At 45.7% G+C, this 26683-nt stretch overlaps 1 protein-coding gene and 1 pseudogene across 2 annotated transcripts in view; both read right to left on the bottom strand.

Annotated features, from left to right (window-relative positions):
* TEX36 (testis expressed 36) overlaps positions 1-24056 on the bottom strand; it is a 47447-nt gene extending 23391 nt beyond the window's left edge. Inside the window, exons 1-4 of one of the 2 annotated variants that reach the window (XM_089780349.1) lie at positions 23934-24056; positions 19892-20023; positions 6522-6602; positions 2631-2815 (exon numbers count right to left, since the gene is read on the bottom strand). In XM_089780349.1, coding sequence (XP_089636475.1) covers positions 2631-2815; positions 6522-6602; positions 19892-20023; positions 23934-23984 — 449 coding nt within the window. In that variant the 5' untranslated portion in view covers positions 23985-24056. Of the gene's footprint in view, positions 1-2279; positions 2816-6521; positions 6603-19891; positions 20024-23933 lie in introns of those variants that run through there. The other variant, XM_075935779.1, reaches the window with a different exon arrangement.
* On the bottom strand, positions 11146-12670 carry LOC149524010 (uncharacterized; annotated as a pseudogene).
* Positions 24057-26683: the final 2627 nt, after the last annotated feature.

Here is a 26683-nt window from a genome sequence, read left to right as displayed (position 1 = left end):
ACCATTCTAAACCCTTTTCTGAACTATTTCCTCATGTTCTTACCACTATTGATATAATCACATACACACATTGTGACATTCCTTTATGTCAATTTCCTTTTTTTTTTTTTTTTGTTTTTTTTGGTTATGCCTACACTTAACTATACTATTGAATTGCTTTATTATGTAGTTTCCATCATGGGTCACATACACCATGATTAAAACCTGGGTAGAGGTATGTGTGAGGAAAATAAAGAGACACTTATGACACAGCCCAGCAAAGTTCACCCCCATGTCTGAAACTACAGTGTATGATCCTGATGTGATTTGTGTCTGGAGGTGGGCCCCAAAGATCCAGCTTTACTGTATACAGCTGACTGCCCAGTCCCCATCAATTCCTGTGCATTGCCCTCCCTCCCCCCATGCTACTGGTTCCACTGCTAGAGAATCTTCTGCAGCAGCAGAGACAGGGACCCTGATTCATGCCTAAAGGCATAAATCAATTTCAAATCATACTTTACAAGTACAGTCACTGTGGCCCAGATCCACAAAAGGATTTAGGCACCTAACTCCACTTGAGGCACCTAAATTAAAAATTTAGACACCACAGACTCAAAATCCTGCTTGGTTGCTGCTTAACTCAGTTCATGCCTAAGATTGCTCATTGCTAAATTTTTGCTATCAAAGTTTGCTTGGTGCCTAAGTTTCTGCCATTGGGCATGCACAATGCCTTATGCTCTAGCCATCTGAGCAAAGCCATCCCATCCATAGGATGGTTCAGGGCCGCTGGCCCAAACCCGATGCTTTGGGGCCCCTTTGGCAGCCACTTCAACTGTCCAATGGACAGATCCCAAGGAAGCCAGGGGATTGATTACCTGCAGGGCGGGGCTTGGTGGGGGGTGACTGCAGGAGACAGCCCTACACCCCCTGGCACTCACCGCAGCAATGGGAGCTGAAGCAGCCCAGTAACCTGCTCCGCTCCAACCTGGCCTCTTCCAGCCCGCTGTGCTTGGCTTTACCGTGGCAGCGGGAAGCAGAATGCCCCAGCCCCAGGGCGCTGCACTTCGTGCTGCCATGGAGAAGAGGAACACAGTGGACTGGGAGAGGGGGAAACAGAACAGGCTGCTGGGCCACTCCAGCTCCTGCCATTGCTGTGAGCGCGGAATTGGGACCAACCCCTGCTGCCATCCTGCACCTGGGGCAGGAGGGGGGTGAAATAGGAGCAGAGCTTGGGGAAGAGATGGAGCAGGGACAGGCAGAGGTGGAGCAGGGCTGCGGACCCCTACCTCCCCCAGAGATGGCCCTACATCTTGGTGAATATGTAACTGTGAAAATGTATAACTACTAGCAGATATAAGTTGTGTTGTTTGGCTCTTTACATGAAGGGGATTTTTAAATAAATGAAAATTGTACATGCTTTATTTCAATTATTGTATTTTTGAAAATGAAGGAAAATGAAGGGTGGAGTGAAGGTTCAGGGGTAAGGAGAGGCAGGCGATGGGTGGCTTAAGGCAGAGAGTTGGGAAGCGTCCGGGAGCTCAATGCAAAGGGTGGAAGCTTCAGGGAAGGGGGAAAGAAGTGGGGGTGTATAAGTCAGGGCATGTGAGAGGTGCAGGACTCAAGGCTGGGAGCTGGGAGATAGGGGAGCTTACCGGGACAGCCCATGGCTGCAAGGGTCACATTGTTCCCCTTTCAGCAGCCTCCCATGGCCTGCAGGCTATGGATGGGCGGGGAAGGGTCAAGGCTCTGGGGGCTGCCCCCACATGGCCTGTAGGCAGTCTGGAGAAGGGCCATGCCCTGAGGGCTGCCCCCTTTTCCAGCAGGTCTTCCCGTGGCTTGCAGGCTATCTGGGGGTGGGTGCATGGCTCTGGGGGCTGACCCTTCCTCTAGCACCTCCGCCTGCAGCCTGTAGGTTCTCCACGGGGCAGGGCAGGCTCCAAGTTTGTGGCAGGGAGACTCCTTTCTTGGTCTGGTAGCAGGCAAGTTGGCAGAGCCCCAGCCCTGCTAGCTGTTCTCTTTGTGCTGCAGTTGCCCCCAGTGGCCACTCTCAGTATCATATCCCTCCTCTCTGTGCCCCTCCCTTTCCATGTTATGGATAACAGTCCCATTCCTGGCATCTCCATTTTCTAGGCATATCCAAACCCTGACCTTGGTTTAACTTAGGGTAAGAGGAAGCTGCCCACCAAACATGGTGGTCCTAGCTCTTACAGTTTAGGAGTTCTTGAACAAATGGACTCACAGACGCCCAGACAGATGTACTCTAAAATATATAGATAAATAAAACTATGCAAAGACAACCGTATTTTACTTCCCAATGTTATTGTGATTCATTACAACTTACTTTATTGTAACTTACATTTTCATAGTAATTTTAGTTTTTAGTAAAGCTAAAGAATTTGCAAACAGCAAGACAATTGCTAATTTCAATCAACCTGCCAACTGTAAATCAGACCTATTTGCAACTTGTATTGCAGTATCCATTTTACACAGATGTTTATTCCATCATGTTTTTGAGGGATAAAAGTAGTTCGGATTCAGAGAAAGGATATTAATCAGTCTCAGTAGTTACTAAAGAAGGAGTCCTGCAATTAACATGGTGGTTAGACTACATTTGTTTTTCATTCTCGGGAATAGATTTATAAATATAGCACCTTTCTAAGTGCTGCTTTGGATATCGTCTACAAAAAGGACGCTCCGTCTCTTGGTGCCCTATGAATGATGTTTGATAAATGGTAAAACCATCATGATTGCTAGGAATATATTCATGTGCCCATAGACAAAAGTTTTGTGAAGTCTGTTGGCTTCTTTCCGGTTCAATCTTCTTTCGTCCTAAACTCTAGGAAAAAAATTTGAAGAAAAAACTGATGAAAATGTACATTTCAGAACCACAGTTTCACTGTTAAAGTTTGGAACATTGGGCAAGAAATCCACTACTTTGTCATTTAATAAAAATTAAAGAAGCACTTATCAAAATAATTATCAGAACCACCTCTAATCTGCTGCAAGCAGTTAGGTCATAAATACTATTCTCAGACTTACCAATATATTCCTTTCTAGTAGCAGAGTTAACTATTCTGTTGCACAGACAAAAAAAGAAAACCAGAAATAGACATACTTACTTTTGATCTATTATTTTGAATAAAATAATTGTTTAATTGTTATAGCACTTTATATATTCAAAGTGCAGTACTAAATAAATGAAGCCTCACAAAAATTCAGCAAAGTAGGTAAATAATGTGATTTTTGACCTACAGATAAACATACAGGCTACGTCTACACTGGCATGATTTTCCGGAAATGCTTTTAACGGAAAACTTTTCTGTTAAAAGCATTTTCGGAAAAGCGCGTCTAGATTGGCAGGATGCTTTTCTGCAAAAGCACTTTTTGGGGAAAAGTGTCCGTGGCCAATCTAGATGCGCTTTTCTGCAAAAAAAACCCAATCGCCATTTTCGCAATCGGGGCTTTTTTGCGGAAAACAGTACTGTGCTGTCTACACTGGCCCTTTTGCGCAAAAGTCTTTCGGAAAAAGACTTTTGCCCGAACGGGAGCAGCATAGTATTTCCGGAAAAGCACTGACGATCTTACATGAGATTGTCAGTGGTTTTCCAGAAATTCAAGCGGCCAGTGTAGACAGCTGGCCAGTTTTTCCGGAAAAGCGGCTGATTTTCCGGAAAAACTTGCCAGTCTAGACACAGCCATCAAGTATAAAACCAAGTTTTTCAAAAGTGTCCCTTATTTTTGTATGCCAAATCTGAGACCCACAGAGTGAATTTTCTTAGGTGAGGAACCCATAGGTCCTACTGAACTCCTGGAGTTCTACATGATCAACATCCCTGAAAATTATCAGGCATCGAGTATATCACACTGGACAAGAAAACAGAGGATTCTTACATCTAATGAATGCTTTTGGAAATATGGGTCTAAGAGTTGCCCAAGGTCACAAAGGGATTCAGTACCAGAGCAGGAATCAGAACACAGGAGTTCCTGACTCCCTGTTCTACGTACTCTCTAGGGGTATGTCTACACTACCCTCCTAGTTCGAACTAGGAGGGTAATGTAGGCATACCACACTTGCAAATGAAGCCCGGGATTTGAATTTCCTGGGCTTCATTTGCATAAGCGGGGAGCCGCCATTTTTAAAACCCCGCTGGTTCGAACCCCGTGCAGCGCGGCTACACGGGGCTCGAACTAGGTAGTTCGGACTAGGCTTCCTATTCCGAACTACCGGTACACCTCATTCCACGGTAGGTGTACTGGTAGTTTGGAATAGGAAGCCTAGTCCGAACTACCTAGTTTGAGCCCCGTGTAGCCGCGCTGCACGGGGTTCGAACCAGTGGGGTTTTAAAAATGGCGGCTCCCCGCTTATGCAAATGAAGCCCGGGAAATTCAAATCCCGGGCTTCATTTGCAAGTGCGGTATACCTACATTACCCCGCTAATTCGAACTAGCGGGGTAGTGTAGACATACCCTAGTAGACTGTGCTGTCTTTTGTTGCCACAGAAACATATCAACATTCCAAAATGGAAAAAAAAATCAAAATTGAAATTATTAGGCATGCAAACATAAAAGGCAAAAGAAGAAATTTTAAAATTTGCTCAGAGTGGTCATTCATGTAGGACAGTGATTCTCAACTGGGGATCAGAGGTCTTCCAGGCAATATAATAACTCATCTAGATATTTGCTTAGTTTTACAAGAGTCTACACAAAAAACACTAATGATACCAGTCAAAACTAAAATTTCATAGATAGGCCCACCAATGGGAGGGGGGCAACTGCCCCAGAGCCCAGCAATACAAAAAGGCCTGGACTTCCTGGATGCCACCACTACTGTGGCAGCGGCTGAAGCCCCGGGCTCTTTAAATCGCTGCCGGAATGTGCTCTAGATAGCACTGAGGGCTACCTGGGGGAGGCACAGCATTCTTTGGGCAGTGCTTAGGAATGCCTAGCTCATACCCTACCCCTTTTGCATGAGGCCCCACCTCTTCTGGAGGCACGGAGCAGGGCCCAGCCCCATCTTGCCAGGGGCTGAACGAGGCTATCGCCCCATTGTCATAGAAACAAAATGAGAAACTAAGCAATTTTTTCAGTAAGTGTGTGCTGTGACACTGTATTTTAATGTTTGATTTTATAAACATGTAGCTGTTTAAGTGAGATGAAATGTGGGATATGCAAGACAAATCAGATTCCTGAAAGGCTGAAATCTACTCTTATACAATACTTTTAAACACATAACCCTATAAGATCCCCTACTAAACTTCCAGGCAGACCAGCTACATATGGAGGCCTCTGTAAGTACCATACTAGTTCCAAATAACCTGAAGAGATGGGGTTGTGCCAGGGGAGCACACAATCTATGCTTGCGCAGATCCAGAGCCTATGATAGCAGGACAGCCTTTATTTCAGCCCCACAGCCTGTAACAGGGTATGATACTATCAAAGGAGGATAGATTAAAATACAATATGGACACTTAGTGCAAAGCTGGCTAGTGCATTATAGATTTACACCCCAGCATGCCATGCACTAACTGTTCGTATTGACATGTGCAGAAAGGCTGTGCTGCAATCCCGAAGTTTGCTCATGAGTTGTTTATTACAATCACTACTTAACTGCCTGCAAAAAGACCATTTATACTAACTTTTTATAAAAAGAGATGAATTTCACCAGCACAGCAGTGTGAGATTAGCACTTCCAAAATGGAATGCCAGATTTATATTTGTACACTAAGCAATCATTGTGTCCAGATTTAAACTCCATATAAAAAACACTTTTTCAAGTGGCTAATCCATAAACCAGCAGATTAAGGTAAAGTGATATGATTTGGGCCACTATGGCTATGTCTACACTACAGAGTTTTTCTGAAAAAACTTCACTTGGGTCTACACTGCAATCATGTTCTTTCAGGAAAAAAAAATTGAAAGAACAGAGTGGTTTTTCCGACATTGGTAAATCTCTTTCTACAAGGAAAAAGCCTTTTTTCAAAAGAGCTCTTTCAGAAAAAGGAAAGTGTGGACGGGGAAGAGGGAGTTATTTCAAAAGAAGAGGAAAGAAGAAAAAGCACGGGTGCTCTGGTGGCCACTCCATCCATAGTAATCACAGCTGAAATGCAAGATAGCGTCCATTCAGCGTGGATGCTATAGTTCAAAAAAGCAGATCGCTTTTTTGATGTGCTTTGGCAGTGTGGACACTCTCTATCAGAAGAAGTTTTTTCAGAAGATCTGTTCCGGAAAAGCTTCTTCCAAAAGAAGCCTGCAGTGTAGATGTAGACCCAGTTCCGCAAGAAGTCAACTAAGGATTTACCAGTCTTGCCAGACCCTAAATACTATTCTAGATATCTGTAAATGCTATGTTACACTGTTACGAGGATTGAGAAGACATGTCAGCACACATAAGAAGTTACGTCCCAACAATATGCACGTTATCATTGCTGTGCATTTTCTCTCATCACCTTTTTGAGCACCCATGAATTTTACAAGAATATTGTCTTTAATCTGTGGCAGGTTGAGAGATGAATTTGCAGATTTTCTTAGTGCTGGATACTTACAAAATCAAAGTACTCTCCTACATTCTGTAAACAATGCCTGTTGTCATGGGTTGAAAATGGAAAGTGTTTTTTTACTGCTTTCTGAAAAAGAGATAAAGAAAATACCAGCTATAATGTACCTTACTAAGTGTGTATGCCATCTATGTATGCTTTAATCTTAGTGCCTACTTTCTGACAGATGCAAAACTTATGTTTTTTAACAGAGGTATTATCTGTTAAATCTTCTTGCACATGGTTTATTCCTGCAAACTGGTTCTCTATTTTTCTCCAAAATCACTAGAATTTAATATAAAAACTTATTAAACATGTACATGATTAAATGCAAACTTCCAAATCAGAGAAACCATATTCTCTATAGAAGCACCAAGATATTACAGAAATGTCAAGACTTTTTTGTATAGCTCATTAGTGATTCCCTACTAATTAAAGTTGAATTTAATGATGTTAAGAGGCAGGTAACTGACTGATTTTGTAGTCAATACAATTTGTATTGACTACACGATTAGTCGATAAGGGACCCTGCTGCAGCTCTGCAGTTTAAATGTAGTAGGAGTTGGGTGCGCATGCAGCCCGGCTCCTACTACATTTAAACTGCAGAGTCGCAGCAGGGGTAGGTCCCAGTCCTGGCTCTGCTGGTCCTGGACTGCTGCGCCTATGCCTCTACTGCCTCCCCATGCCACACACTGGGGAGATGGTGCTGGGGGGAACCATCTTTTAAGCCAGCTCCCCCCAGCACCAGCTCCTGCTTCCTCCCCTTGCTATATCTGTATCTAAGAGTCAATTCTGTATCAGAGGCAGCGGAGGGGAGAGGAAGGGAAGTGAGTAGTCGAGTAGTGACTCGACTAATTGCTTACATCCCTAGCTGAATTATAAAAGAGAACACAAAACTGAGTTAATCTGAGATTTAAGTGTTGACTACCATCCAGTAACCAGGTCTGGGAATCTATTAACACAGAATTAGTTATTAAACTCACTTTTTATACATACTTTTCATCCATTTTGTCAAATTAAATCACTATATTAACAAAAGCCTCTGAAACTGCATAAACAGAGTTGTAGGGAAGTAATACATTTAATAATTTAGAAATTAATTGTTTAATTTATATTTTCAGTCCTATCAATGTAAAATGGTTAAAATATGAAATTCTAAAAACTACTAGTCTCATCCATTTTGTTTTTCCGAGCTCCATCTTTCTGACTTGTATAGATAACTTGTGCATTTTTACAACCTCTCTAATTATTTTTACACTTAATATGAAGGCAGGAATATTTCAATTTATAACTATAGATCTTCATCTCTAGAGGGTGTATCTAGTTCTATTGTGCTATAATACAAAAATTATTAAAAATAAATGGTGGTTTGTAAAGCGAAGTTACTCACCTCGGTGCAGTAACTGTAGTTCCTCAAGATGTGTGTCCCCGTGGGTGCTCCACTGCAGGTGCTGGGTTCGCCCCGGCATCTCAAAATGGAAATTTTTCCCGTAGCAGTATGTGGCCAGACTGTGCACGCGTGGCGGCATCTCGTGGCATTCGCACTCTTTTGTGCGGTTGCATGATCCAGCCCCTGCCAGTTCCTCGAAACTGCCTCTGAATCTGGAAGACACAAATGGAGAGAGACTCCGAAGCGGGGAGGAGGGCAGGTAGTGGAGCACACACAGGGTCACACATCTCGAAGAACGACAGTTACTGCACCAAGTTGAGTAACTTCGCTTTCTTCTTCGAGTGATGTCTCTGTGGGTGCTCCACCGCAGGTGACTGAGCAACAGTACCCCGGTGAGCAGGAAGGTGGGACTCGGAGTCCCTATTTGTCTGCTGATGCGAGCACTGCTGATGCCACTGCAGTATCTGAGAGCCCCCTCTGCTGTATTGTGTAATGTTTTACAAACGTGTCATGGGATAACCAGGTGGCTGCTCTACAAATGTCTTTGAGGGAGACACCCTCGAGGAAGGCTGCTGATGCTACCATTGCTCTCGTGGAATATGCTCGAGGTTGCGTTGGAAATGGTACACATCTGGCTGCGTAGCACTCTGTTGTGCATACGGTTATGATTTCTGAGATGCGCTGAGATGATATTGGCTGTCCTTTTGATCTCTCAGCCAGAGAAACGATTAGTCGATCCATTTTTCTGAAGGGTCTTGTGCGTTCTAAATAAAACGCACGGGCTCTACAAATATCGACTGTGTGGAGAGATGCTTCATGCAATGAAGCATGAGATTTCGGGTAAAAGGATGGAAGGATAATTGGTTTGCTGACATGAAAGGTGGAACAAACTTTGGGGATAAATGCTGGGTGAAGCCTTAGGAGTACCCCATCCTTACTGAACATGGTGTATGGGGGTGTTGGGTGTGGGGGTGTATGGTGTATGGGGGTGTTGCCATAAGCGCGGATAACTCACTGACCCTATGTGCGGACGTAATGGCGAGGAGGAAAACCATCTTCATAGTTAACGTCTGTAATGGTATAGTTACCAACGGTTCAAATGGTGGTATGGTTAGAGCCCCAAGTACGATATCTAGGTTCCATGCTGGAGGAACGGGTTTGCGAAGGGGGCTTAAGTTTATAAGGCCTTTCATGAATCTCTTGGTAACTGGGCTGGCAAACAGGGAGGTGCCTTCAATAGGCTGTCTGAAAGCGGAAATCACCGCTAGATGAACTCTGAGAGTAGCTAAGGTTAACCCCGTATATTTTAGGTACAGCACGTAGTCGAGGATAATGTGAAGTGGAGCTGAATGTGGAAGCAGCTGCTGTATGGAACACCAAGAGATGAACCTGCACCATTTTGAAAGGTAAGTGGTTCTGGTCATTTGTCTTCTATAGCGGATTAATTTCTCTCTGACTTGTGTAGAGCAGAGGGATTTGGACAGTTTGAGCCAACTAGGAGCCATGCAGTAAGCTGCAAGGTGTGTATCTGGGGGTGTCGTAGTGCCCCTTGGTTCTGAGTGAGAAGGTTCGGGAGGGCTGAAAGTGGATACAGTCTGCATGGTGACATACGTCGAAGGAAGGGGAACCAGTGCTGATGCACCCATGCTAGTGCTATTAGTATGACTGTGGCACTGTCCATTTTGACTTTTTGCGGTACTTTGGGAATGAGAACTGTGTGTGGAAAGGCATACTGGAGAGGTCCGTTCCAATTGAGGAGAAACGCGTCACCTAGAGAGCCAGTGCCGAGTCAGGCTCTGGAGCAGTATTTTCTGCATTTCTTGTTGTGACAGGTGGCAAACAGATATATAAGGGGGGTGCCCCAACGCTGGAAGAGAAGGTGGAGGACTCCATCGTGCAGCTCCCATTTGTGATCCAGGGTGAAGTGATTGCTCAGGAAATCTGCCACAACGTTCATGGTGCCAGGTAAGTAAGATGCCATACGTGTGATGCCATGCTGAAAGCACCAGTTCCAAAAATGGATTGCCTCCACCCATAGGGAGTGGACGCGGGCTCCGCCTTGATGGTTTATATAATACATTGCTGTGACATTGTCTGTGAGGATTCTCACCGTAGTATTGTGAATGTGGCTGTGGAAATATCTGCAGGCATTGAAGATCACCCAGAGTTCTAAAAGGTTTACGTGGAGCCGTGTCTTGGGGGGTGACCATTGGCCCTGGGCAGATATAGTACCCATTTGTCCTCCCCACCACTGATGATGTGATGAGAGGGTTGCTGTTGGTGAAAGGGCACACTGCAGAGAAGATTTGTTCGAGTCATCCACCAGTTGAGAGACTGGAGGACAGATTGCAGCGGGGTCACTGATCTGTATATGTCATGTCTTGTGTGGTTGTACACTGACACTAGCCAGTATTGAAGGCTGTGAAAGTGTAGTCTGGCATGGTGTACCACGTAAGTTATAGCAGCCATGTGACCCATGAGCTTTAAACAAGTGATTATCTGGACGGTAGGACTGCCTCGAATGACTTCTATCAATTCTAGAATAGCCTGGAATCTCTGGAGGGGTAAGTATGCTCTTGCGGTGATCGCATCTAGCTGGGCACCGATGAATTCCAGCTCTTAAGTAGGGTGAAAAGTGGACTTTTGGTCATTGATGAGTAGTCCAAGGGTATGGAAGGTTCTTGTAGTAATGTGGACCATATCAAGGACTTCGGTACATGACCAGTCCTTCAGTAGGCAGTCGTTGAGGTAAGGGAATATAATCATTCCTTGTCAACTGAGGTGTGCCGTGACCACTACCAGGATTTTTTAAAATACTCTGGGGGCAGTGGAGAGGCCGAAAGGTAAGACTTTGTAATGGAAGTGGTCCATGCCAACTGTGAACCATAGGAATCTCCTGTATTCTGGATGGATTGTGACGTGAAAATATGTATCCTTAAGGTTGAGGGCAGCAAACCAGTTGTCGCGATCCAATGTGGGTATTATAGAAGCAAGGGTCACCATTTTGAATCGTTGCTTTAGGAGAAACTTGTTCAATTTCCGGAGATCTAACATAGGTTGCCAACCGCCCGACTGCTTTTGAGTGAGAAAAGAATGGGAGTAGAAGCCCCTTCCTTTGAACTCATCTGGGACTGGTTCTACTGCACCCATGGAGAGTAGGTGGTTGACTTCGGTGCATAGCAAGGCCTCATGAGATGGGTCCCTGAAGAGGGGTGGAGGAGAAAATGGGGGGGGGTATGGCGAGGAAGGGTATGGAGTATCCGGATTGAACTATCTCCAACACCCACTTGTCTGCAGTGATTGAGGCCCATTGGTGTTAAAAGGGCCTCAGGCGATGATGGAACAGGTGAATGTGGTGACTCTTGTTGATGTAGAAGACTGTCTGCATACCCTCGACCAAGGCATCAAACCTGCTGTTTGTTGTTCAGTGGGGTCTGCATACAGTTCCCCTGGTTTTGACGCCTCTGAGGTCTTTGCCACATATGTTGCTGATCAAGGGTCCACTGTTGGTGCTGCCATTGCTGCCTAACATATGAGTAATTGTAACATCATTGGTAGGGAAGGTAACAACGTCGTCTGTATGGAGGGGTGTACATACCCAATGTTCGGAGGGTTGTGCGTGAGTCCTTAGATGAATGTAATATACTGTCTGTCTTTTCAGCGAATAGTTTGTTTCTGTCGAACGGTAAGTCCTCTACTTTGTTTTGTAGGTCTTTGGGCACACCGGCCGACTGGAGGTAGGATGCTCGCCTCATGATGTGGACCGGGCCGCTGTATCCACCACATCCATTGCTATCTGGAGTGCTGTTCTCGCTGAGGTGTAGCCCTCCTGCATGACTGCTTTTAATATGGGTCTTTTTTACTCCGGTAGGTGATCCAAAAGTGGCGTCAGCTTTGTAAACTGATCAAAGATGTGATTGGAGAGATGTGCAGTGTAATTAGCTATCCTGAACATGAGAATTGCGGATGTGTATACTTTTCCACCCAATAACTCAAGCCTTTTTGTGTCTGTGTCGGAAGAAACGTGTCTGTACTGCGGCATTTTTTATCTTTGCTGGGCCGCGTCCATCACTAAAGAGTTGGGCTGGGGATGGGTAAAGAGGAACTCCATCCCTTTAGGCGGCACAAAATACTTTTTGTTGGCTTTCTTACTAGTAGGTGGTACTGAGGCCAGGATTTGCCAGATTTCTGCAGTGACCTCAAGTATGGCCTCATCTAGGGGTATGGCTATTTTTGATCTATGTTGGGGCTGGAGATTCTTGAGGAGGAGGTGTTGTGTCTCCTTTATTTCATTCAGCTGTATCTCTTGGCTTACTGCTACCTTTTTAAAGAGCTCCTGGAATTGCCTGAGGTTGTCAGGTGGAGAGATATCTCCAGGGATAACGGCTTCATCCGGGGAAGAAGAAGAATGCTCAGTAGGGGATACTTCTGGTGGTTGCTCCTCGGAAGCAGAAAGTTGCATGTCATCTGGCTCCGAGAGATGGTGTTGTGGAGATACAGGCTGCTCTGTTGGAGTGGGAGGGGCTGGGGTTGAAGAGTGTCTGGACAATGAGCAGTCATAGTATGATCTTCCATGAGAACTGGCTCTATAGTGGTATGAATGCCTATGATGTGAGTAATGACGGTAACGGTCATCATGGTAGTAGAGTCTGTCAAATGGTGATCGCCTGTCGGAATAAGTATGCCGAGCATGTTCCCAATGACTTGTGTGAGGTGAACGTGGAGAATGGGAACGAACGTATGAGGCTCTGGAGGATGCCAGAGACATGGAGAAGCAGCGGTGATGGTACTGGTGATGCTCCCTGCGGGCTGCTAGGAATGGAGAGGGCAGCCTCTGGTGTGGAAAGTACTGGGAGCGGCACCGGCTCGCACCGTGAGATCTTGGGGACCTCGGTGCCGGTGGGGAAGGTGCCGGTGCCGATGAGAATACTAATGACTGCGAGTGAGAAAGGCTTCGGTGCCGAGGGGAACTCGGCTCCAGGTCATTTGCATTGGTGCCACACGTATACAGTCGGTACCATCGGTGGTGGGAGAGTGGAGCTCGGTGCTGAGCCCCACGCTGAAGCGGGCACTGGTGGTGAAGTCGGTGCCGCCAGTGCCGATGATGATTTCGGCACGGAGGAATTCTTCAGTGCTAGTGGTTTATTGGTGGACCTCAATTCCGTTGTTGCTGCTGCTTCCGCCAGCCTTTTCGTTTTCGATATCGCAGAGGTTTTTAAACGTGGGTTTTGTGGTGCCCGAGTTACCGGGCTTATTTGCCGTACTGACTCTTCTCTACAACATAGCAGGTAGAGAGAGACCTGGTTGATGACGCCCTAGGTCTTTTGGGCAGAACGGTCGTAGGATATGAGGTCCTACGCTTGGGAGGCTGGTTTGAGGAGGCTGAACACTCAGAGCCCGCCAGCTGAAGGGCTTTGACAAATAAGATCATCTGGACCCTCATTTCTCTGTCCTGTCGGACCCTTGCAGTCAACTTTGTGCAGTGTGGGCACTTTTGTGGGACATGAGCTTCACCGAGGCAACAGATGCATAAGGAGTGGCCGTCGGATGCGGGTGTTGCCTCCCGGTAAGTGTTGCACTTCTTAAAGCTGGGTGAAGCTGGCATTTTGAATCTTTAAGTTTTAAGTTTTGTTTTTTGGGTTTTTTTTTTTTTATAACTAGGAAGAATGAGGGAAGGAGCTTATAACAGGAAGAATAGTAACTATTAACAAGAACAATCTTACGACTGAAGTGGTAAAGGAGGGAAGTTGAGGAGACCAGTTCACTCCGTCTGCAGCCTGAGGTGGTTGAGAGGAACTGGCAGGGGCCGGACCGCACGACTGCACAAAAGAGCGCAAATGCTGTGAGACACCACCGCACATGTGCGGTCCAGCCAAGTACTGCTACGGGAAAAATCTTCATTCTGCGACGCCAGGGCGAGCCTAGCACCTGCAGTGGAGCACCCACAGGGACATCACTTTAAGAAGAACAGGCAAATATAAATCAATTATAAAGAAAAATATAAATATGGTTCTAAAAGAACAGATTCTGCCTGCCTGGAGTCAGCTGCAGGATCCGGACCTAGGTTATAATGGAAGAGCTCTATTTAATATACTTTATAGATGTTGGTTTGGTCTTGTGCTGTGTACCTCATGATGATGTAATCTCTTACACAAACTCAGTCTGCTGTAGGGGTGATAGACATTGATTAATTGAATAATCGTGTAACCGCATCAAATTTTAGAAGTTACATGACTATTTGATAGTCCCCGGAGGTGGGGCCAGCAGCCAGTGCACTGCAGACCCAGTCCCAGGGACCCTGCAACCACACACTGCTGCTTCTCTATTAGGCTCCCCTTGCATATCTGCTCCTGTCTGCCACCCTGTGCTGCTCTTCTGATACAGAGACAGCATGATGGGGCAGCCCCTGTCTATCGGGGGCCCGAGTTCCCCACAGACAGAGCTGCACCAGCATCCCATGGAACAGCCTCTGTTCGTGGCAAGCCTGGGCTCACCATGGACAAAGGCTGCTCTGCATTAGCCAATATGCATGGGCAGCTGGCTTGAAAGATGGCTTTCTGCATGTACTGGCTCTCACCTGCTCCCCTCACCCTCTGCACTACTGCCATTCTATCAGCGGCAGCAGCATGGGGTGAGGAGGCAGCAGCTCCGCAGTGTAACCAGTTTAAAAGCTAGCTTCTTATAGGTACTGGCTCCCCTCCTTTGCTGCCTCTAATACAGAAGCAATGGGCAGCAAAATGCATGTAGTCAATAGGATTAACCCTAGTCTGTAGTCATGTGTTTTTACTTAATTATAGCTCTGTCTAGGTTGAACCTGGGGATCTGACTGGTGCCAAACCAGAGGAGGTCATTATTGTCTAGCAGCATTACCAATACTTCCACTGCTTATTGGGCTCTTAGAAGACATTTAGGGTTGAATTAGCGCTAAATAACAGCACAGAGCCCTGAGAGCCAGGACTGGTGACTGTAAACAAACTTATGGGACCACAGGAAAGTTGTCCACACCCATGATAAGTGGACATCCCGCTAACTAAAATCATGCTGAACCACAGATGTTGTTGGACCAGAAAGTGCCAGACTAGAGAGATTCAACTTTTCAAGGGTCCAATTCTACAGCTATTCCATACATAGAACTCCTACTGAAATCAGTGGGATTTTTATAAGCAGGTCAGCTACACTATAAATATAACTCTATGACCCAATTCTGCAAATAGTTATGCACCGGAGTTTCTTTATGCATGTGAGTCATCCCACTGAGTTCCGTGGGACTATGCACTTGCTTACGGGATTAGGGCCTAAGGTAATGTCTCCTGTATTGACAAAATGCACAGAGCTGCCACTGAAACACATCAGTGTGGTTAAGATCCAGTTGCTTGCATCTTAAAAAAGGAATAAATAGTGAGTTTATAGTTTTTGTGAGCTGCTGGAAAATTGAAAAACACAAATTATGATATCTTGACATATTTCTGGGAACTATTTAACAAATTATCTACAGTAAAAAAGCTACAGTAAAATGGTTTTAAGATTACAGCAAAGTAAGGACAATGAATAATATAATCTAAGAAAGAACTATAATCCTGTCTCTGAGAAAAGTAATTAACCTCACAGTCAGGGAGTTTCCTCACACTGAGAGATTAGACAGTCAGCTCTGGCACACATTGACCTTCCAAATCCTTTCAAACTGAAACAGTTTTCATCTGCAGTTTTGTTTAAAGTCAAAGCAACACAAACTTTCTCAAACTGTGTGTCTATGACATCACATTCCAGTCTCTTTAATATATCTTCCTGCTCTTTTTGCTGACATTGTTCTAATCCGTCATAAATGGTCATCATTAATTCTTCCAGGCAGGAAAAACAGCTATGCAAAATAAATGGATGCCACAACATAAGAAAGGGCATATGAGTATGGACCAATGGCCTATCTAGCCTAGTATTCTTTCGCTAACAACAGCCAATGCCACATGCTCCAGAGAAAGGCATAAAATACTCATAGGGTATGTCTACACTACAGCGTTATTTCGAAATAACTTATTTCAAAATAGTTAATTTGAAATAAGATATTTCGAAATAATGCGTCTACACACAAAATGCATTTTGAAATAGCATTTTGCTATTTTGAAATAGCGCGTCCACACTGAGTGGACTCTGAACCACATTTAAGGCTGGCCGGAACCAGTTCCGGCAGGGAACCAGATCAGGACTTACTGTGTGGGCCTGCTGCCTAAGGCTAACTGAGGTCTGTACTTAAAGGGCCCTGCTGCTCCTGGACAGCCAGTTCTCAGGTTTCCCTGCTTGCTTGTCTACCTCGATGAGGGACAGCAAAGCATTTTTGTCTCCGTGTGCTCTGGTTGCCCTCACTCGGGACATCACAGCACTCTGCAACATGGAGCTAGAGCTGCTCCTGGGCACTCTGGTGCTCCTCTTGGGACGTGTTGCTGCGAGCCTGGATGCACTTGCTGCAGGCTTCCATCCAGGAGGTCCATCGGGGGGCTGTCAGTATCCAGGAGGCCCTGCGGGAGAGCATCCACTCTGAGGAGCACTAACAGTTTCCCTGGTGTGCTCCACTGGGGACTTGTGCCTCATTCCTCCCTCACATCCTTCCACTTACCCCTCCCTAATCCCCTTCCTGGTGTAAAATAAAATACAGATATTTTCATAAATACAAACTCTCTTTATTTAACAAAATGGGGGGAGGGGAGGAATGAAACTCTGGTGAGACTGGGGAAAGGAGGCGGGAGAAGGGAGAGGGAGGGTAATAGAAGGGAGGGGGAAACCTGGGAGGAGGGAGCTAGAAGGGGGAAGCAAGGGGAAGAAGGGGGAGGGGAAGCTCAGGGCTTACAGTTGGGGGTCTTGCCGGGGCCAACTGTCTCCCAGCACCGCAGGTGCAGGGGACTCGGCGTCCCCGGGTGATGGGAAGGGGGTGGAGGAGGTGGTGGGAGAAGTGGGAGAGGGAGAAGGAGGAGGAGTAGGAGCGGTAGCTGGGGAGGCAGCAAGTGCTGGAGTGGCAGGAAGCAGCACGCTCTGCACCAGGGTCTGCAGCTGCTGGCAAATGGCTTGGCCTTGGGCAAGCTGCTCCCGCCAGAACTGCAGGTCTTCTTGCACCCAGTGCTGGAGGGTGTGGTGCAGGGATCGCAGTGCCCCCAGGTGCTGCTGTTGGTACCCCTCCACTGCACAGGTGAGCCTGCGGAGCTCTCGGATGCAGGAGCATGTCCCAGGGGGGGTAGTGCGCCCTGCACATGCAGCTGGTGCAGCTGTGGATAAACAAGAGAAGTGGTCAGTTATCCCTGGGGGGACAGTGAGTGAAGCCCAGCCCCTCTCTGCAAAGTGAGGATGACCATTCCCTGCATCATCAGAGCCGCTGTGCTTGCACACAGGCCATGTTCGGAATGTCCTGCTATCCCCAGGAGTGGGACCTGCCTCGAGACCACACCCGTACCCCTGTGGTGTATATAGTGTGTGGGAGGGGGGAGAAGAGGGGAGAGATGTCCCCTGCCTCTGTGTAGAGTGGCCTTGTGGAGGGAGAGTGTCCTGCTGTGTCCCACCCCAGAGTCAGGAGAATGTCATGCCTCCTCACACACGTGTGTGGCTAGCAAGGTAAGACCCCTTTGTGGCTGCCAGCTTGGGCCACATGCTCAGGGGTGGCATGACACATGCTCATACATGCACAGGTTGCTGCATGATCCGTGGACAGCAAGACCCACACATGCAGTCCATTCCCTCCCTCCCCCATATAAGGGGACAGTGATGGCACTCACATGTTGTTGTCTCCCTGGCCTGAGATGGCACCAGTGACAGGTCCGCTGGGGCAGCTTGGGGGTCCTAGCTCATCTGAGTGGTGATGATGGCCTCCTCTGGTCCTGGCTCTCCTCTTCCTCATCCTCGATGTCCTGGTCAGGGCCCTCTGCCCCAGGGTTGATGACCACCTTGGGGGCATGGACCGTCCTGCCCCCCCAGGTTGCGGTCCATAGTGTCAAAATAGGGGCAGGTGTGTGGGTCTGCCCCTGGTTGGGAACTGCCCCCTGTGGCCCTGGCATATGCCTGCCAAAGCCCTTTATTTTCATCTGCACCTGCTCCTGGGTACGGATGTAGCCTTTGCTTGCCATGCTGGCATCTATCCTGCCATAGATGGCCACATTCCTCAGTCTGAAGCGGAGATCATGGATGTTGGGGGCATCCCCCCAAACCTGAATCCATGGTCCTTGATCTCCGCCCTGGACCAGGAAGGCGCCTGCCTTTTCCAGCCCCTGGCAGGCTCCTGGGAGCTGAGGGACTGGTCTTGGGGATGGGGGAGGGCTGGCTGCCAGTGGCGTGCTGGCTCATGTTTTGCGGCCACTGGCTCAAGGGCAGTGACTGCTGGCTCTGGGCTGGCAGGCCTGGAGCTGGCACAGGCACTGTAGCCAGACTCTACCACTTTAAGGGCTCGGGGTTGGGGAGGGGAGGGAGAGGAGTTTTCCTGGTTGTGTCTAGAGTGGCCACCAGGGCACCCTGGGAAGAGCTGGAGGCCCCCTATTTCGAAATAAGCGTCTACACAGCACTTATTTCAATTTAGCTATTTCGAATTTGGCATTATTCCTCGTGGAATGAGGCTTACCAAATTCGAAATAAGCGCTCCGCTATTTTGATTTAATTTCGTAATAGCGGTTTGGCTGTGTAGATGCTAGTAAAGTTATTTTGAAATAACGGCTGTTATTTTGAAATAACTTTGCTGTGTAGACATACCCATAATTCATTGTAACCTTATATTCCTCTGCTCACCATTCCCAAACTTCCCTCCTAATTACTCCCTTTCAGCAAAATTCTGCTCTTAGTACACAGTGAATGAAGTTACTCTGATTTGAAAACCAGTATAAATAAAATAAAATTTGGCCTCTGGTCTCATGTGATTGTAAAAGTGATTTTAAGATGCCACCTCATCAGAAAGGAAAGGAGAATTCTCCAAAAGAACTGCAGTTGTTTGGTAGAGGCATTTCAGTCTATGGCAGCCAGAGAAAAACTGACCACCTTAAGGAGAGAATTGATTGTCTCTCCCAAACTAAATGTGCCAACTTCCAAGAAAGCAAACTGGATAAACCCAAAGGCTACGTCTACATTGGCCCCTTCTCCGGAAGAGGCATGTTAATTTCCAACTTCAGAATAGGGAAATCCGCGGGGGATTTAAATATCCACCGCGGGATTTAAATAAACATGTCCGCCGCTTTTTTTCCGGCTTGGGGAAAAGCCGGAAAAAAGCGTCTAGACTGGCCCGATCCTCCGGAATAAAGCCCTTTTCCGGAGGATCTCTTATTCCTACTTTGAATGTTTAGAATACAACTTTAACTTTGGAATTTGCTGCATTTTGAGTGCACAATATTGCAACTTTTGAGTAGCAGAACACTTCTTTTAAAATTCAGTTTCCATAGTCTTTTAAAAGAAAGGGAAAAAGCAAAGATCTGTAAGCCTGGTTCCACTTGTAGTAGGATCAGTGTGCATGCATGAAAACTGACACATGTAAATGTTCATAACTTTAAAAACATTGCACTGATTAATTTCAAACTTGATTTGATTTCTAACTCTCAGTGAAGCCTAGAAAATAAAAAGGAAGTCAAGTTTGACATTTTTGGCTTTAACTGTTTCAGTCATCAACGCAAACTTCCTTAAGAGAACATTTATGTCCCATTTTCAATTCAAAATTGCTTACAAAATTTCAATTAAACCTTCATAAAAATAGTTTATCCACATTTGTTAGACTGGGACCAATTATAGCATATTTCAGCACTTAATTTGTTTTAGAAAGTTATCAGTAACTAACAAAAATAGTTATAACTGAGCAACAGTGCATCTTGAGATAATTTTTTTCTTAAGATTGATGGCAAACAACTTACTCTCTACAGCATGAAGCCATTATATTTTTTAATTTTAGTTTTTAGTAAGGTAATTTAGTACACATTTATTCAATAACATCTTGTAGGAAGGAGTTTGATGAGTCAATTATATATCCATAACAACTAACCTGTTCTCGAATTTTGTATACTAGAGGCAATCTCTTCTCAATATACTGAACCTCTTCTGGATTTTGTACTTGTTTTAGCATGCAGTCTGTGATTGATTCATGTTGACTTTGGAATATTCCAAGATGTGGGAACTAGAAAATATGAATGTTTTGATCCAAAGAACAAACACATCGGCATCAGAGAAGCAATTATTTTTACTATTTTCATTTTCAATTATTTTTATTATTTGTATTAAGTAGCACTTGGGGGAATCAGTGAGAATCAGGGTCCCATCACACAAAACAAATCACAATCCCTGTCTTGAGGAACTTCTGATGAGGAGACAAAATTAATGAAGAAGAGACATAACATACAAAGAGCATATTTAGAATGATGGGTTGCAAACATGTTAGTTCTGCAGGGGGGTTTCTGAAAATCGATTAGGTAGGATAATGACATTATAACATTAAAAGCTGTTTATGTTGCTGTCTTAGACTATGTCTACACTACAACGAAAAGTCAGAAAAAAGATATGTAAATTGCAAACTGCAATTTGCATATTTTTTTCCACTTTTCTTCTGAAAGAGGCTTTTCCGACAATTGGTTCATCTATACAGAGCCAAATGTCGGAAAAAATCCTTCTTTCATAACATCCCTTCTTCCTCGTAGATTGAGGTTTACAGGGATGCTGAAAAAATGCATCTGCTTTTCCAAATTTTTTTTTTGGAAAAGCAGACACGTTCCTTGGACATGGCAGAGGTTTTCCGGAAAACCTCTGGTATCCCGGAAAAGCTGTGCAGTGTACATATAGCCTTATTGATGAAAACACTACAAAAAGTTTCCAGAGGGAAAGGTGAAGCACTTTTAAAAAAAAGTTTCATTTTTATTAGCATATAACTTGATAATACCCTTGTCACCACAAACTAATTACAAATAGAAATTAATAATAATCACTTCACTTGGGGAAACTTTTTGAAAAAGTAAACTAATTAATCCATACAATAATGCTGAGTTGTAGGGAAATAATCATGATTATCCTCATTCAAAGAAGTAGAAACAGAGAGAAATTAAAGGTGATCTAAAAAGAAAAAAACTGAAGTTGTGTTTCTATTTCTTTATCACCTATAAAAAGATCTGAGCACACCAGAAACATCAGTAATATCAGGTTTTCTCTTCTTTTTTTGTTTGATAAATTTGTTTGACTCAGAAATGTATACTGTGAGCCAAGTCTTTATAGTTAGAAGGAATAGAACAGTGGGCACAAGATCACTTTTTGAATTTAAGTGCAATCCAAGATTAACCTCAAATGTAAATACCCTTGCCCCACCTCCTTCCTGCCCCTTCTCTGAGGCCCCGCCCCTGCTCACTCTATCTTCCCTCTGTTGCCCTTCCTCACTTCCATCAGGCTGGGCCAGAGGGTTGGGTGCAAGCTCTGGTCTTGGATTAAGGGATCTGGAGTGTGAGAGGGGCTCTGAATTGATCTTAGAGAAGGCTATTGGGATGTAGGAGAGGGTTTTAGGTGCAGGCTCTGGGAAGGTGTTGGGCTGCAGGGGTGCTCGGGGCTAGGACAGGGACTTGGGATGCACGAGGGGGATCATGACTGGGGTAGGAGTTTGGGATGTGGGTTCCAGCTGAGCACTGTTGGTGGTTCCTGGTTGTTGGTGTAGTGGGGCTAAGGCAGGCTCACCCTGGCCCTGGCCCACTCCCTAAAGCAGCCAGCAAATTCCATCCCAAATCCTGTTGTGCCCCCTCTCTGCTCTGTGGAGAAAGGATACAGAGTGGGAAGGGCACTTTGACAGCAGCACCATGCACTCCCTACCCTTCCCAGCGTAGAAAGCAGGAGGCTCCCCAGTGGTAGGAGCAGTTCCAAGGAAAAGGGCAGGAGATGAGCAGCAGTGGGGAGGGGCAGCTAAAGTGCAGGCACTTGATAGCCTTTTGGCCAAACCAGTTAGGATCACCTGTCAGAGGCTCCAAGATCTACCAGTAGATCCCCATCTACTGGCTGGTGACCACTGCGATAGAGAAACTGAATACTCCAGTATCTTTTCCTTAGAAAAAATTTCAGTTAAACAAGTATTCACAAAAATAAAGTTAGGCATATAGGGCACAATTTTAGTCAAAGTACAGGTTGTACCTCTTTGGTCCTGCAACCTCAGGACATGACCTGGGAATCTGCAAAACCAGAGTAGATCAATGCCAGCCCTTCTGCTGCTGCTGGAGTGGGACCACAGCCAGCAACAGTAGGGGTATGTCTATACTACCCCGCTAGTTCGAACTAGCGGGGTAATGTAGGCATACCGCACTTGCAAATGAAGCCCGGGATTTGAATTTCCCGGGCTTCATTTGCATAAGCGGGGAGCTGCCATTTTTAAAACCCCGCTAGTTTGAACCCCGTGCAGCGCGGCTACACGGGGCACGAACTAGGTAGTTCGAACTAGGCTTCCTAGTTCAAACTACCGTTACTCCTCATTTCACGAGGAGTAACGGTAGTTTGAACTAGGAAGCCTAGAGGAGCTGGTACTCATCAGGTGGGGACTGAGGAAGGGAGGGTGCTCAAGGAAGAGGCAGAGTGGCTCTGGAGCCCCATGGCCAGGAGCACAGCCCCATGAAACTCCACAGCCACCCTGCTTCTTCCCTCGAGTACCCCCCACTCCTGCACCTCCTCCTCCTCTCTCCCTAAGGCTAAGTACTACAAATGAGCTATTTGCTGCAGTTCTTGGAAGGCAGGGAAGGAGTTGCATAGTGAGGGGCCTGGCTTTTCCCAGTCAGTGCTCCAGCCTGGGAGCACCCACAGGGATGCCTGATACATGTTATCAGACTATGGAAGTCCAGACTAGAGAGGTCCAACCTACATCTCAAGTAATTAGGTTTTATTTTTTTGGTAGCGGTAATGACAATATCCTAGACCACAGAGTAGGACTGTTTGAAAATTTTCCAACCAAACTTTTTAAAATGGAAAATAGGGTTTGGGATTAAATAAAAAGTGTTGCAAGAAGTGTTTCCTTTCCACAGAATATTTTGTTTTATCGTTAAATTATTTTGACCAAAATCTCTTTGGTTAGTAAGTTTTCTACTGAAAACTGGAATTTTTCTAGTGGATATGTCAATGAGAACAAAAGGCTTGTTTTTGTTTCTTTCCATCAAAAAAAATCGTGGGGGTAAGGAAAGGAAACAATCAGATCGATTTTATCAGGAGCGGCTGATTTTCCGGAATAAGTGGCCCAGTGTAGACACAGCCTAAGCCTCTTTCAAAAGAGGCTTTTTCGAAAGATACTTTCGAAAGCCTCTTTCGAAAAAGAGCGTCTAGACTGCAAGCGGAACTTTCGAAAAAGCAAGCCGCTTTTTCGAAAGAAAGCAGCGAGTGAGTCTGGATGCTCTCTTTCTAAAAAGCCCTGTTGGCGTTCAAGAACACCTTTTTTCGAAAGAGCACTTTCGAAAAAAGGCGTTCTTCCTCATGAAATGAGGTTTACCGCCGTCGAAAGAAAAGCCGCGTTCTTTTGATTTAATTTTGAAAGAACGCGGTTGCAGTCTAGACGCAGGTGAAGTTTTTTCGAAAAAACCCGTGAGTCTGGACACAGCCCTGGAGGAAGGAGGCCACTGCCCCAGGGCCAGCGATCCAAAAGGGCCCGGGGCCACCACCGCGGGCGCTGGAACAATTTGTACAGTGGGGCGTGCTGAGAGTCCTGGAACCAAACTAAACCCCCTTCAAGCCGGGTGGTGCGGCCTCAGCACCCCTCGCTCCAGCGCCTCCTGGCCCGCGCGCTTTCACGCCAGCAGGTGGGAAGCAACCAGGGCCAACCCCTCCGTTGACGGGGCGCTTTGCCACCCCAGTGCTGTAGCTAGGCGGCCCCTCCGCATACGCTGCCCCTGCCGGGACCGGCGCGTTTGCCCGTGTCCCTCGAGCCACGGCACCGGGCCGGGGGTGGGTGCGCTGACGGGCGTTCCTGCCCGACGCTAGGGGGCTGGCTCGGATCCTGCTTGGCCGGGGACAGAAGCCGGATCACGAACCCCCCCCCCCCCCGTTTCCCCACCCGCCGCGGGAGCCCGCCTCAGGTCTCTCACCCAAGCGCCGTCCCGCTCGGTGCTGGGCTTGGCCAACCTGCCTTTGGGCATCCCTGCGGCCGGCCTGCTGCCTCAGTGGTTGCCATAGACACCGCCCCGCCCCGCGCCCCCTGAAACTCCGGCGCCCGCCAGCCATTCCGCCAGCGACACGCCCCCCTTCTCCCCCCCCCCCCCCGCCGGCCGGAGGAGGGGATTCTCTCAGTGGGACCCCGCGACGGACTGGGGAGACCCCCCCTTTGTAAGGGATGGGGGAAAGAGGAGACCTCCATAGATTGGGGGACCCAGCTCTTTTAAAGGGATGGAGGAGATGCCCAGTGGGTGAGAGAGACCCTCATTTAAGGGCATTGGAGAGGCCCTGTACCTGGGGCTGCCTGAGATCTCATGGTTGGGGAGACCCAAATCTCATTCTAGCTCAGGGAGAGACACCCTGCTATTCAGGGAGCCTAGGTTGCCCTATTCTGAGGGAGGGGACGTACCTGTGAAGACTCCATTACCTGAAGGATGGGAGCGCCTCCCCCTGGATGTGCAGATGCCTTCCCCAAAGTGAAGGATCAGGGAGAATGTTTGAGGGTGGGGGTGGTGTTTAACCATACAAGGAGGTTTCCCTGCTTCAGTTCCAGAGACATTCTGAATTCCTCTCCTTTCCAAAAGGAAAGTAGTTATAGCTTCCTTTTAAATAAATTCAGGAATCAGCTAAGAAAATACCAGCAGTATCTGCTTCCTTTGTTTTTGTGTGTATACTATGATATGAGTCTATGTAAAAATGTAAGTGGTTCGAGCTTTGTGTAAAATTAACTAAGTTGTATTATGACTCCCCTGCCTGGTCATTTACTTAAATCAAGCTGTCATGTGGTTCTCATATTATAATAAAGTCCCAACAAAAGCCACTCTTTCCTGCACTCCAATAGAGCCAGAAAAAAATGGGGCAAAGAAACAAAATCTTGGACAGTCTGCCTTAAAAACATGTTTAATTTGTTTAGAACCAATAAAATATTTCAAAACAAGCATTTCAATAACATTTTACAATATGCATAATAATAATATCCGTGGAAAAAAGAATTCCAACAATAAAAACCAAGGACACTTGAAAGCAGTATGGCTAACACAATGTTAGGATACCATTACTGAAACAGATAAAACCCCTACAAAAATTCCAATTAAACTATTACTTGAGTTAGGAAAATTATCGCTGTAACAATGATCAGAGTTAAAAATCAACATCGAGCTTTTTTAAAAATGATATATAAGCAGAATATTAGCAGTGGAAATAAACCCTTTCTCCTTCTTCTTTCCCCATAAGTGTTTGTGCACTCAGCTATGACTATTTCCACACTTAAACATTGTTATACTAATTGTTGCCATAGGATAGTGCTTTGTGTAAAACAGCTGTTTTCTCATCAGTGCATTCTCTGCAAGATATTGTTGAGTACTAACATTGAATTATTTTAGACTTACTGTACATACATCTTAACTGATTACATAATATACAGTGGTCACTTGTAAAAAAATCCCAGTTTTTTAGATGTGCAAAAAATGAACAACCAGTTTATAATGCAGATGAATAAACAAGGCTACCTGCCCGGAAAAAAAATGCAAACGATTACTGTAAAAGATGACATACCAGATATCAGTATTAACAGAAGTGAAGGAATATATTACATACTATAGCCCCAATTCTACAAGAATTTATGCACATGTTTAACTTAATGCATTGTGAATAGTCTCAGAGTTCAGTGGGACAACTCCAGTATCATCAAATCCAAGTGTTCAAAAATCACGAGTAAGGCACACCAAAAATCATGATATTGACTTATCATCTCTAATATCATTAGCTCACAGACATTTACCTCCCCCCCCCCCTCATCCCTCCTGTGATTTGTCCTTTTCATATGTGTTCACTTTTTTTTATTGTATCCCTTTGGTATATACGGTCATGCCAGTTTTCTTCCACAATTTGATCTGAGGAAGTGGGTCTGGCCCACAAAAGCTCATCACCTAATAAACCATCTTATTAGTCTTTAAAGTGCTACATAGTCCTGTTTTTTGTTTCAGCTAGACTAGACTAATACGGCTATATTTCTATTAGGATTATAAGGAATAATTCAAGGGCCTCTTATTTGCCTTCTAATGTTTTCAGGCTGTTCTTTGGAACTATGAGGTCTAGAAACTTATTTAAAAATATATAAAAACTAAGAGTCTCAGAAAATAACAGGACTTCAGCAGCTGGTATTTTAAGAAAGACTCAAATTTAGGGATGTAATAATGTAGTTGATTAACCAATTAACCAATAAGCAAAAGCTTATTGGTTAATGCTATCGTCTACATACATTTCTTCCCCCCCTCCACCAGCCATTACATTTTCTAGCAGGCTGACCTGCAGCCCATCTCAGTCCCAGTTTGCACCAGGTCCTGGACCTACCTCCACTGCAGCTCTGCATTTAAAATGTATTAGGATCTGGGCGAGCATGCAGCCTGGCTCAGTCCTGGCTTGCGCCGGGTCTGGGACCTACTCAGGGGCTGAGTCAGGCTGCTCGCCTGCCTGGCTCATAATATATTTTAAATGCAGACCTGCAATCGGGGTAGGTCTCCAACCTGGCGTGAGCTGGGACTGAGTGCTTTAATTGCCTTCCCTTACTCAGTAATTGTATTGTCAATAAAAATTCTATCAACTACATGATTAGCAAATTACCCACTTCTTAACATCCCTACACCAAATATCACATATCTTGTGATTAAAATTGTGAAATTAT

Source organism: Pelodiscus sinensis, chromosome 8 (assembly GCF_052426305.1).
Source record: "Pelodiscus sinensis isolate ZL-2025 chromosome 8, ASM5242630v1, whole genome shotgun sequence".
Classification (NCBI taxonomy): Eukaryota; Metazoa; Chordata; order Testudines; family Trionychidae; genus Pelodiscus; species Pelodiscus sinensis.
This window is presented reverse-complemented; position numbering and strand designations above follow the sequence as displayed.